This window comes from Thamnophis sirtalis, unplaced genomic scaffold (assembly GCF_051295495.1).
Source record: "Thamnophis sirtalis isolate CommonGarterSnake01/CBP01778 unplaced genomic scaffold, rThaSir2_p1.2 scaffold_3, whole genome shotgun sequence".
NCBI classification, from domain to species: domain Eukaryota; kingdom Metazoa; phylum Chordata; class Lepidosauria; order Squamata; family Natricidae; genus Thamnophis; species Thamnophis sirtalis.
The window spans coordinates 97,368,792-97,382,673 of NW_028261383.1; the positions used below are offsets into that span (position 1 = coordinate 97,368,792).

The 13,882-nt window shown below is 37.0% G+C and overlaps 1 protein-coding gene across 7 annotated transcripts in view; it reads right to left on the minus strand.

Annotated features, from left to right (window-relative positions):
- The window catches only part of AFF4 (ALF transcription elongation factor 4), a 61,760-nt gene that overhangs the window by 14,414 nt on the left and 33,464 nt on the right, over window positions 1-13,882 (minus strand). For 6 of the 7 annotated variants that reach the window (XR_015695964.1, XM_087709573.1, XM_014059659.2 and 3 more), the window contains 9 exons: window positions 13,097-13,183; window positions 11,875-11,911; window positions 10,798-10,846; window positions 9,701-9,721; window positions 8,982-9,036; window positions 6,581-6,618; window positions 6,218-6,380; window positions 2,097-3,020; window positions 142-230 (listed from right to left, as the gene is read on the minus strand). Coding sequence is in view for 6 of the 7 variants with exons in the window: in XM_087709573.1 (XP_087565699.1) it covers window positions 142-230; window positions 2,097-3,020; window positions 6,218-6,380; window positions 6,581-6,618; window positions 8,982-9,036; window positions 9,701-9,721; window positions 10,798-10,846; window positions 11,875-11,911; window positions 13,097-13,183 (1,463 nt within the window). In the remaining variant the exon portion in view is untranslated. The remainder of the gene's footprint in view (window positions 1-141; window positions 231-2,096; window positions 3,021-6,217; window positions 6,381-6,580; window positions 6,619-8,981; window positions 9,037-9,700; window positions 9,722-10,797; window positions 10,847-11,874; window positions 11,912-13,096; window positions 13,184-13,882) is intronic. The other variant, XM_087709574.1, reaches the window with a different exon arrangement.

Here is a 13,882-nt window from a genome sequence, read left to right on the forward strand (position 1 = left end):
CTTGGCATCAGTGCTTGTTCAAATAATACAATACAACTGAATTTTAAAAAAGAAATTATTTGCTTGATCCCTAGATGAAATGAAAACAAGAAACTGAAGTACACCATGTACTTGTGTACTGTAGCTTGGAAAGTTACTCACTCTCTATTACTAGAAGTCTTGTGTGCTGAAGAAGGTTTTTCTTCCACTTTAGTTTTCTTGCTTTCGGTGCCTCTGCTGTCTTCTGAGTTCTGTGACAGGACATTTGAGAGTTAATAACCAAGACAAAGTTTAATAATCTCAACTACACTGATTTTTATAAATCATCGCAATTCTCAAAGAACCCAGTGACGTTAGGATGATATGAGTGCGGAATGGGACAACTTGCCATAGTAATTTGTCACAGCCAACTCACTGCTGCCAACTCGCCATGGCCAATTCACCATGGAACAACTCACCATGGCCAACTTGCTGCAGGACAACTCAACAATTCTATTTAATTATTTAAAATAATCATATTTCATATTCCTATTTCATTTTGTCCCTCTTTTGGAATTACTTTTTAATTATTCTATTCTACCATTTCTTGATATTAGTGTAACTCTTGTCCCGTGGTGAGTTGGCCTTGATGAGTTGTGTCACGGTGATTTGGTTTCAGTGAGATGGCCATGGCAAGTTAGCCGCAGCAAGTTGGCCATGGCTGTGGCAAGTTCTCCTAGACCCTGATGAGTGATAACAATCTTGGCAAAACAGCTGCCTAAATAGTTGTGTAGCTGGGCCAGACTAAGGAAGCAATAAATATACATTCTTAGAAATTATATTAAGATATTTCCCAGTCTTATTTTCAGTTATATTAAGGCAAAATATCTTTGAAAACTTTCAGTGTTTCCCCCCATATTTCTCCCCATTTGGGCCAAGTTGCCTTTTATGAAGCTGTCAACCAACTTAGTCATTGCTATTTCTTCCATTTTTTACCACCCATAATTCCTTACAACTATTACAAATAATATTCCTCACATCTCCTCAGTAGATAACATACATGGATGATACATTGATGATCTATGATGCCATAGTACAAGAAATACTGCTTAATTTGATGAATGTAAACAAATGTGACACCTTATTTTTTATTGAACAGACTGTCAAAACAGCTACAACTCTTGCTATGTTGACAACAGCATTTTCTAAAAATGGAAATTTCTAGTCCTATTTACTTTACTATTTCCAAAAATACGTAGGAATATTTTTGTTATTAAGCTATTCAGTTAATAGGGCTGTGCAGTGCTTTGGCTTCAAACGGGAAAAAGTGCAGTAAGAGATGCTCCTGCGGCATATGTGAGGAACTCATTAAAGCAGCTGCATCTTTTCTCTGGCCTTTGCAGCCATTACATTGGCCCAGTATGATTCAAAAGACCTTTTCCAATCAAAGCCAAAACAGTACTGTGACCATTAATAATGTATTAAATCGGATCTACAAACAGTGAGAATATCTTCTCATTAAAATGAAATAAGAATTATACAGCGATATAACTATGCACATATATTATTATATAATAAAACAAAATCAGTTTAAAAATAAACCTTGCAGGAATGACAAGCTGCATGGCGGACAGGAAAAAAGAATAACTTACCTATCTATCCTAAACCACCTAGTTATTTATTTACTATTGCTAAGCATTTAAAAAAAATATTTTCAATATTCTTGAAGTTTAATAAAATTAATGCAATTACTTTTAACAGTGAAACATAATTGCCCACATTTATTAACGTGGTTATAGACCCTACGTTCATAAAGGACTATATCATAATCTATTATTACATTCCACTTATACCTATATATCTATGTCTAAACAAGGCTTTGCGTCAAGCTTGTAATCAATACTGTAGAGAACAGTACTTATTTGTGAACACTTAACATTTATTTATTAGATTTGTACATCATTTTTAGGAACTCCAGGCACAGGACTCTCTCCTCCTATTTTCCTCCACAACAACCCTGTGAATTATGTTAGGCGAAGATCAAAATAACCTCTGGATGAAGGCCACCAACTTTAAAAACTACTTTATTAAATGTTCAGTTCTGATCACAAGTTTGGAGCTTCATTCTGGAAACTGACCTGACATATTTTATGCTTTTTTCTGCCCTTGCTGGAACTTTTGTCAGAAGTCGTTTTCTGGGGTTCTCTTGGATGTTTCTCGCACACGTTTTTCCTCTCTGATTTGGAGAGGTCTGTCTCTTTGTAAGGCTTCCCTGGTATTCTGGTTAGGAGGCTCAAGTCAATCTTCACAATAAGGGGATATCTTTCATCAGGATCACTGAGCGGTGAAAGGAGTTCCTTCTCTTCCATAGGAGAGAACATTCGTTGCCGTAAAAAATTGTCATCCTCCTCTATGGAGGGTTTAACAGGAGTCCTATTGCTGTCCGAATATTTGGGGGTTTGCGATGAAGGAGGAAGGCTCTCATTCTCGTCAGAATCAGAGGAGGAGGTATCTGTTTCAATGAATTCCTTAGATTTCTGGGTGGGTTTGTTTGCCACCTTGCATTTCTTCTTCTCTGTGATAGGCCGAGGTGACGGTTTAGGCTCCTTTTTTATATTTGGTTTTCTGGAGCCTTTTGTGGCTGCTTTGTGTCTGTTAGAGGGTATATTTGTTGCCATGTCCAGAGGGGTTTCACTTTCTATCTTCAGGCCTCCTCTGGGCTCTTCTACTGATGGCTTCTCTGCTTTTTTGGGCTGTTTCTTGCCTACAGTCCTCCTTTGGATCGCATTATCACTTTGAGCAGGTGACTTCTGTCGACCACGATTGCTCTCCGATCCTTTCTGGCTACCTTTTGAATCTCTCCCAGGCGTGGAGGATATGGAATCCTTTGATCCACTTTGGTCTGCATATCCTCCCCCTGTGCTCTGATCTCTCCCCTCTTTTTTGTAACCTTGGGTTGATGGGATGTTACTGTCAACGGAAGAAGCTGGAGATACTTTATGTGGGTTCACCTTGTTTAGCCAGTTGTCAAGCTGCCACTTATTTGTTGGAGGTGGCTCAGGCTAAAGAAAGAAAAGAGGAAAACCCAAATGACAAAATTCTGCATGAATACAGCCTGAGAAAAACAGGGATTATTTTGCTCACTTCTCTCCTATGGCCCAAAGGCTGTGATCGCATCCAGATTTGAAAAGAGAACCATCTAGAAATGAGAGGAGGGCTGCCATAGCTTGCTAGATTTCTCAACCAAGAGAACTGCATCAGAATGACAGAATTCAGCTCACAATTCATACCATCAACCTGGAAGGAAGCACTGCTCTTTTCAAACAAGCAGATTCAGTGTTACCCAAAATGGCTGATACAATAATAACGGACACAAATCAGTAGCAATCCTTTCTGCTAAGAGAGCTATCCCTAGGGGCTCAGCTAGCACAGTACAGAAGCTTCATTGTGCAATTCAGATATCTGGTTTCTTGACAGTATAAACCATTGACTACAGGTAGTCCTCGACTTACAACCACAATTGAGCCCAGCATTTCTGTTGCTAAGCGAGACAGATGTTGTGAGTTTTGCCCCATTTTACAACTTTCCTTTCCACAGCTGTTAAGTGAATCGCTGCAGTTGTTAAGTTAGCAACACAGTTTTAAGTAAATTTGGTTCCCCCATTGACTGCTTGTGAGAAGCTCACAAAAAGGGATCACATGACCCCTGCAACCATCGTAAATATGCCAGTCATTTGCCAAGCACCTGGATTTTGATCACATGACAATGGGGATGTTGCAATGGTTGTTAAGTGTGAAAAACAGTCATAAGTCACTTTTTTCAGTGCCAGTGCAACTTTAAACAGTTATTAAATGAACTGTTATAAGTTGAGGATTACCTGTATTTGTTGTTTACTGTTTTAACATTTGATTTGTTACTTATAATACATTTTAAAAAATATAACATTTTCAGCAGCTTGGATATAGCATATAACAGTTAGCACATTTTAAACAAATAAACAAGCCGGAACACAATCATTTTGAAGAATGGAAAAGGAAAAACATTTTACTTTCCTTCATTTTGGAATATCCCCGTATCATAATTCTACAAGGATGACATTTTAAAATCAGTTAAAATCATTTTTAAATCATCAAGGTTTGTGCGCATGCATTTTAACCCACTCTCCCTCCTGAGGATAGACTGTTGTTTGATCAAATCAATGCCATCCATATCCCACTACCTTATTTCCTTCTTGATAATTATCAAAGTGACATTTTGGTGGTATGTGACTTATGACCACAATTGGAATAGACTTTCCACTGCTAAACAACATGGTTAAGTGAGTCATGCTTGATTTTATGACCTTTTCTGCCACGTTTGTTAAACAAATCACTGCAGTTGTGAAGTGAATCACATGGCTGTTAAACAAATCAGGTGTCCTCATTGACTTTCCCCAACTGGGAAAGTCACAAATGGTGATATGACCCCAAGATGCTGCAATTGTCATAAATACATGCCAGTTTTGATTGAGTGATTTATTACATTTATATGCCGCCCTTTTCCCCGAAGGGGACTCAAGTTGCCAAGCACCCAAATTTTGAACACATGACCATGGAAATGTGATGATCATAAGTGCAGTCATAAGTCACATTTTTCAGAGCTGTTGTAACTTTAAACACATTATTTAAGTGAAGGACTTATATTAAGTGTAGAGTTAATTAATTCACCCAAGAATTCCTGCCTTTGGTGTTTGGTGATTCCATTTCTATGAAACAAGAAGAGTTCCTCTAGCTTTCTCAACATACAAATGTTAATTTACAGTGTGTAAGATTTGGCATTCTTCCATCCATACGCTAGATCACGGAGAAACCTAGGAAGTTCCATAAAACATCTACTAGTGCTTCATTGACTATGCTAAAGCCTTTGATTATGTGGATCACAACAAATTGTGGCAAGTTCTTAAAGAGATGGGGATAGCAGACTATCTTATTTGTCTCTTGACAAATGCGGGTCAAGAAGCAACAGTGAGAACTAGATATGGAACCACTGATTGGTTCAAAATTGGGAAAGGAGTCCGCCAAAGATGTATTCTGTTGCCCCGCCTATTTAACTTAAATGCAGAACACATCATGAGAAAGGTGGAGATTGATGAATCAAAAGTTGGAATTAAGATTGCCAGGAGAAATATCAACAATCTCAGATATGCTGATGATACCACTCTAATGGCAGAAAGTGAAGAGGAACTAAAGAGCCTCTTGATGCGGGTGAAGAAAGAGAGTGCAAATGTTGGCTTGAAACTCAACATTGAAAACTAAGAACATGGCATCTGGCCCTCTCAATTCCTGGCAAACAGATGGGAAAGAAATGGAGATAGTGACAAATTTTATTTTGCTGGGCTCCAAGATCACCGCAGATGGGGACTGCAGCCAAGAAATTAAAAGACACTTGCTGCTAGGAAGGAAAGCTGTGCCAAATCTAGACAGCATTCGAAAAAGCAGAGCCACACCCTGCCAACCAAAGTGTGTATACTCAAGGCTATGGTTTTCCCAGTTGCAATGTATGGCTGTGAAAGTTGGACCATAAGGAAGGCTAAGCGCCAAAGAATTGAGGCCTTTGAACTATGGTGCTGGAGAAGACTCCTACGAGTCTCTTGGACTGCAAGGCAATCAAACTGGTCAGTCCTAGAGAAGATCAACCCTGACTGCTCTTTAGAAGGCCAGATCCTGAAGATGAAACTCAAATACTTTGGCCACCTAATGAGAAGGAAGGACTCACTGGAGAAGAACCTAATGCTGGGAAAGATTGGGGGCAAAAGAAGAATGGGACAACAGAGAATGAGGTGGCTGTATGGAGTCACCAAAGCAGTAGGCGTGAGCTTAAATGGACTGTAGAGGATGGTAGAGGACAGGAAGACCTGGAGGAACGTTGTCCATGGGGTCTCGATGGGGTGGACATGACTTCACAACTAACAACAAAGTTTTGGCAAAATTTAAACGGTAATCAGAACAAATTGAACACATTTACTTCTGCAAATTTTGGAAATCCTGAGAGTAAATAGAAATCATCAGTAGTTTTTTGGTTTTAAGCTAAACAGGCATCAGACTATGTTTGCTGTTAGAAAGTTTTGATTGTAAACAGATTATTTGTATAAACTAATTAATTGATTCCACAAAGCTGTAACATACAGAGATATTGCTGTTTATTAAAGTACCTGAGGGCAATTAATGTCATGGTTGCCAGCCATAGCACTATTTGAAAGGCAGAGGGGAAAAAAACTTACCTCAGGAGATGCACTTTGAGAAGGCTCATTTGCCTCACTATCGCTGGAACTACTTTCACTTTCTGAGTCTGAACCCGAACTGCTTTCAGACCCACTATGGCTGCTTGAGTCATCCCTAGAATTATCTGCTCCTTCACTTGTATGCTGGGAAGGCTCAGAATTACTAGGAGAAAAAGGGAATAAAGAACAAAGGCTGAGAGGTTTTAAAATCTTGAAATCTTATTCACAGGATATGAAGAGCAAGTAACTAAACAACCATGGAAAGGGCTGCATTTGCAGGTAAAACTATTTCAAACCTAATTCTCAAAAATAGATTATATGCAACTACCATGCATATTACTTTAATATAACTGCCAGACATACCTTCCGGGTGTGCCTCTTGGTACTGTCTTATCAAAATCCTGTAAGTAAAGAAAAAAATGCAGATTAGCGCTGATTAAAATTATGGTAATAATAGCTTTGTTAGTGTTTTATGATATGGATAAAGATGGATTATCTGTATAAATGAAAACTAAGGAAAACAATATGAAATTAGATTATCAACTCATAGTTTAAATACTACCACACATTTTGTGTAAATTTATATATCAGCTTTTCTTCCTGTATCTGGTACTTGAAATAAATACACTTATGAGTACAATTCCAGTGTTGCTTTTTAAATTTTTGCAGTTTTACTTAAAATGAAGTAAATGACAGAAAACAGAGTAATGTTTCCAGTTGAGATAATTTATCTGCCATGAAACCTCCCACTGTCTTTATTTTCTTAACACTTGATTAAACATTTTCTCCAGGCTTTTTATAATGGCCACTGTGATATTTTTTCACTAGTGATATAGTTTATTACATTTTTGTGTCCTGTCGGGTCTGTGCAATGCTTTTGATTCCATTAGAAAGAGGTCCTTTGGAAATCACAGGGGTAGGAACACAGCTCCTATTTGGGACTGACTAAAGCAGAGACATCTGTTAATATGATTGGGCAGGAAGTCTCCCTACAGCAAATCAGTCTTTCTGGATAAAGACAAAGCTGCTTTAATGCATTGGACAGGGATTGAATTGATGCTCCCATGCTCACTGAAGCACCTTTCCAACAGAACCTAAAGCACTGCATAGCCTTACTATTTCAAATTTATTCTTGAATTCAAGAAAGATAGATCTTTAATAAATGCTTTAATCGGAATAGGTCTGTGATGGCGAACCTGTGGCACACGTGCCAGAAGTGGCACGCAGAGCCCTCTCTGCTGGCACACGCTCCGTCTCCTCAATCCAGATCTCTGTGGCATTTCTTTCATGAGCTTCTGTTTCCCTGCAAACAACGAAATAGAAGCTCATGAAAGAAAAAGATCTTACCTCTTGCCACGCTGCCAGTGTTGGAATGCCCCGCCTCCCACCAGTCAGCTGGTTTTTGGGTCTCTGCTGAGCATGTCTGTGCATGAACACATGTCCACATGCACATGCACGTGTTTGCACGAGAACACCTTTCAGTTTGGGCCTGCATGCATGTGCAGTTTGGACATTCGGTGGATAAAAGGTTCGCCATCACGGGTATAGGTAATCTTCGATTTACGACTACAATTGAGTCCAAAATTTCTGCTGCTAAGCAAGACAGTTGTTAATTGAGTTTTACCCCATTTTATGATTTTTCTTGGCACAGTTGTTAAGCAACTCACTACATTTTTTAAGTTAGTAACATGGTTGCTAAGTGAATCAGATTTCTCCATTGAATTTGCTTGTCAGAGGTTGCAAAAGATCACATGATCTTGGTTCATTACAACCATCATAAATATGAGCCAGTTGCCAAACGTCTGAATTTTGATCATGTGTCCAAGGGGATGCTGCAGTAACCATAAGTATGAACAATGGTCGTAAGTTGCTTTTTTCAGTGTGTTGTAACTTCAAATGGTTGCTAAACAAACTGTTGTAAATTGAGGACTACCTGTACTGGACAACTTTCTTTAGCTAGAGATGTAGTTTACAGTACAGGTAGCCTTCGGGCATTGTTTTAACAATGGTTCAAAGTTATAATAATGATAAAGAAAGTGACTTATGAGCTGTCCTCAAATTTACAACTGACACACCACTCTTGTGATCATGTGATCACTGGGTGCTTGGCAACTGGTTCACATATGCTGTATGACACTTGCAACATCCTGTAGTCATGTGGACATGATTTGTGATCTTCCCCTAGCTTGCAGCATCCCGGAGTCCTGGAATTGTCATTTGCAACCTTCTGAGAGAGCTTCTAACAAGCAAAGTCAATGGGATAACCAGATCTGCTTATCAACTATTCAATTCTCTTTCAAATAGTGGCAAAAGAGTTTGTAAATGGAGCACAACTTATTTAACAACTGACTTGTTTAGGAATGGAAATTTGGGCTCACTTGTAGTTGTAAGTCAAGGACTACCTACACTAATGCATTTCACATGTGATTGCCAACAACAACTGAATACCAACATATCATATGAGCTGTCCGGGACTGTACTTCCATTTCAAAGATTTGCCACTAAGAACATGGACAGCTTTTTCAACTGAGGCATGAAAGTGAGCCTGAGCTTCACTATCTTTAAAAAAAAAAAGTAATGAAGTTATTTTTAATAGGTTTTTCTAGAACAAAGATTTTAATTGTGCTCCAATTTAAAACTGTTTTTTTGTCTTTGCCTTGGATTAATTTCATTTTTGTGTTTATATTACATAAATTTGGTTACGTCACAAGGCTCTTCAATTTGGGAATAAAAAGGCAGAACAGAAATTAATAGTAATAATAACCTGTTCAACATCACTGTCTTCACTGCTGCTAAGTTTCAAATCATTTATCAGAACACTGGGGGGGGGGGGAGGAGAGGGAGAGAGATGGAAAAAAATATTTGTTAAAAATATTATCAGATACACCATATCATGATACTTTTGATTTTCCTTTATTATTAAACTAAAATAGTACTCCAAGAATGATAGTAAGGACTTACAATACTATCAAAGCCCAATACTTATTCTGAAAATGCAAGCATTAATTGTAAAATTTCATACCTCAGAAAACAACATGGTAACTAGCATAAATAAAATCCAAACTATGTTGCAAACATGTCTAGATGCTGCAACAGACCACATCTACCCAAAATTTACAAAACAGTCAATATTAAATCAGGAACAAATTGATCAGAGACTGTAATAACTATTGTTTCAACAATTATAAGTAACTCACATTACTGAGGCTATAGATAATTTTACAAAAGATCCAAACTAAAAACCATTGTACTCGATAGTAAGATAAAACCTATTTTAGATTTATAATTTAGAAACCGTTATAACTTTTTAGCTGAATTAAAAGTTATTAGCTCATACTTCATTTTTTCATGCTTTACTCTGAAAATTCAAGTCCTGGGATTTGAATGCTTTACAAATAATTAAATCTGAACAAAATATTCGTATTTTTCAAAAAATTAAGACATTACATTAAATGATAAACAATAACAAACATAATATCTTACTTGGTCTGGCTTGATTCACATCTGGAATAGAAGCAGAAATTGGGCTAAACATTTTCAAGCTAAAAGACTTCAAAATAAAGATTAAACTTAGATTGAGTGATATTTTATTTACATTCTACACTTGACTTCTACACATACAGCAGAAAATACACAAAAGGTAAAGAAATGGATTGCAACTGCTGCAGACTGCATATGAGACATATCAGTTTCAAGCTCTTAATAAAAGGCACCAATTACTGGCTTTACTCTCCTATGTGGCATGGATAACCAGAAACAGCATTAGATAATGTTTCTAAATAACTTTAGGTATGATCAAGATATGTCTGTCTCTACAAACAAGTAGGCTTTTAGTAGGACTCTGAAACCTACTTACCATATTTCTGTGGTAAGGGCTCTTTAAGCTGGGGAAAAATGGAATCATCCCTGCAACTGCATTGCAATACTGTAATACTTTAAACTATAGAAACCCTGGAGAGGAAATCTGAGATTGCTGTTTAAATGTTGAACCATAAAGTATTCAAACTGCCTATCCAGTTCTAAGTCTAGAGCAGAAATAGGAAATATCAACTCTATAGTTGTTTGGATTGCCAAACCATTGGGAGGCCTCAACTCCAGAATGTCTTTGATCGTACATACAAATGCAGAGCAAGATGAGGAGTAGGAATAAGGCGATATCGAGCGGCTTAAAAGGCAATTCAATAAAGCTACTAGGGTCAGTAAAGATGGACCTGGATAGTACTTAAGTCATAGACTCCCAGCAAACACCAGGGCAATAGGCCGGCCTTGAAATCAAAAATATCCTATTCCAAACATTTCCATATTGCTGCCAAGTAAACTGAATATGCATCAAGCCTTACACAATTTTACAATAAATAAAAATTTATTTATTAAATAAAATAAAATTATAGAAACATAGGTCCATAGTCATTTCCTGTTCTCCAGCACAGACTCAATTTCTGTTCTTTAGGACAGGAAGTGAATTATTTAGAAATAAGTATACCTTGGTGTAGTAAACGCAGGTATCTTGAAACAATATTTATATAAATATGACCATTGCTAATTATTTTATATTCACTCAAAATTATAGCCATACTTACGACTTAGACTGGTGGCCATTAGATGTTTTCATTGAAGGATTGTATCTTTCTGAAAAGGAGAATGTAATGGCTTAAAAGTGAACTCTGAAAACATGTGCACTAACCAAATTATACACTTTACAGACTATAATGGCCCAGATTGACATTGCAAGATTGGACAAGTTTATTATTTCAGAAAAAAAATTGTAAATGGATGGTCTGCTTATTTTAGACCATGGAATACGAGTGCTGCTTCTGGGAGAAAAAAGGGACACTTTTGTATAAAATGTGCAACAACCATCACTTGTTCAGGATTTCAATGTAAGCAAAATACAGTACATTCAAGCTCACTATATTAGAAAAATATTAGATATAGGGCAAAGATGGCATGTAGGGGAACCTGGTAAGGAATAAAGAAAGAAGGCAAGATGTTTGTGAGCCCTGACACTCAATTGCACACTATATACATGAAGTAGATCAGTCATCAAAGTTATAGAAGAATAGTTTGATATTTCAAATTGCATGCAGCTATACTAGTTAGAATTCTAGTTATAATTAATTTTGACAACAATCGTTTTTAAAAGAAATTTGTTTTAAAATTGGAATCACTCCAATGTCAGGAAAATAAAAGAACAGGAAAATTATCTCACAAAGGTCTGACACAGATATTGCCTGCTTACAATTCTGTCCCAATTAGAAAAGCAAGTAAAGACAGCTCTGCTGGTGCTCATTTTTGTTATTTATGGATATTATAGGATTCATGAATCACTTATTTAGCTTTAAATATATATCATATTCAAAATATATCATAAAAAATCCTCAAATTTAGCTATAGAGCAAATGTAAGGAAATGCAAAATTAATCATGAGATGCCAAATGTTATAACCTTATGTCCTATTAAATAAGCAAGTATACAACCATAATTGGAAGAATGCATGAGCAATGTGATTCAGTTCTTTCCTCTGCTGAAAGTCCCATTAGATCAGTATTAAATGTTTATTTATATTTTTTTAAAAAGCATTCCAAAGAAAATCTGAATGTAAAACATCAAAATTAGACAAAGGAATAATTCAATAGAGAGATTAAGCATGTACTTACTTTGATCCCCAGAGCCAAAATTAGATTGCTGAGTTTCCTGTATAAAACAGAAAAAGTTGTTATTAACAGTACATATTAAGAGGAAAAGCTTAAGCTACCATGCAGCTTTTACATTTGCCAGTCCATTGTGTAATTTAAGTAATCATAAATGCAAAGTTCATATATGAAAAAAGTACAGGTAATCCTCAACTTACAATAGCACTTAGGACCAGAACTACTGATGCTAAACCCAATCCTTGCAGTCCATATTGCCATTATTAACCAAAGCCCAAGGTGGTTAGGCAACGCTTCCCACAACCAAATGCAGTGGGAAAGTTGATAGGAAGTTGCAAGTCCCAGACCAGCAAGCAGGTAAGTGGCTGCTGGCAGGTGGGGGTATGATGCACAAGGGTATGCATGAGAGGCCTGGTATGGATCAGGATAGGTGTGTAAGAGCTACATCATGAGTTGTGGAGGATGTGCAGGAATACATGTTGGGAAGTTTTTTATGTGGATGGGAAGTGTGCAGTTTGGGGAGGGTATATGAGGATTCAATAAATGTCAAGAAAAATGCACAAGTGGCCAACATGAGCACAAAAGGACTAGGGGTGGGTGCACTGGTAGGGAAGACTCACCCTAGTGACTTGTGACCTTCCATGCTGGCTTCCCCATAGACTTTCTGAGGAAGCCAGCAAGGAAGGTTGCAAATGGAAATCAGATGATTGCAGAGTGCTGCAACTGCTCAAAAGTGTGAACCAGTTGTCAAGTCTATTACATTCTCTGATTCTTCCCAGTGCAACAATGATTTCTTAACAGATTGTCAGTTTTGGATATTTTTTCATTAGAATAAACTGTCACCAAACAGTACATGTTTGTTAGAAATCTAGCACTGCACCATTTACACTAGATTGCCTATAGTACTAATAAAATCCTTTGACGGCAATGAAATGCCATGTCAGAAAACACCCCAACTCAAGCTTCCAGACAGGATTTTGGTTATGAATAATTGTATGATTTAATGTGTAGAATATATTAAAAGATGTTTAACTACAGGTGAAAAAATAGTGCAATATAACTTTAACATCAAAACAATTACACAAGAAAGAGAACTTTCAAGGCCACAAAATAAGCAAAGTGTTGAGTTGAAATAGATTCAGAAAATCATTCTTCAGAAAATATTGTTTCCTCATCCCAGGATTATTTGATTTCTAACAACAGCTATTTTATAGCATTATTCATTTACCTTTGTTGGGAATGGAAACTTTGAAGGTTCAGTTTTGCAAGGTGTGTGTATTGCAGTAAGTGGCGGTGGCCAAATATGGGTCATCTCCTGTTGTGAAAAATTCCAAAACAACACTGAAACATTCTCTTTCAATGCAATATAATTTAACTATATATCTACAGAATATCATCAGTGTCACTCAATCATGTTCTAGACACAGGCTGGCTGGGGATTTCTGGGAGTTGAAGTCCACATGTCGTAAATTTGCAAAGGTTGAAAACCACTGTTCTAGATTCACCTTAATCTCTTTCCCAATAATAATCACCCAACTCCCCTTTCACTTCTCAACTACAGAGCTATAAGTAGAGATGAACCTAGTCTGGGCATTTAAAAGTAGAGTAACTAAAATACTGAATGGAAAGTATAATTGGAAATTTCAATCACTTGGGTCCATTTACCAATTGATTCTAATGTTTGTCATCTGAGTCAATGAAGCTCTCTAGCTACTGGATTTATTGCATAAATAAATTTGAGGCCAAATTGATAAGATGGAGATACTGTGGATTGCTATTTCCATGTTTGAAAATTAAGTACAGCTCATTCTAGACAGGGCTACATTCTTATCATAAAATAGGTTATTAAATTTGTATGCTGTTTAATTCCCCACAACTCTGAGCAGCACACAACAGCAAAGAAAGAAATTACTATAAAGCCAATAAAACTTAAAAGTTAAATAATGGCAAAGACAAGTAAAGGGAGAGAATTCTTCTACGAGAATTCACTAAAGGCTCAAGTGGCTTCAGGTCA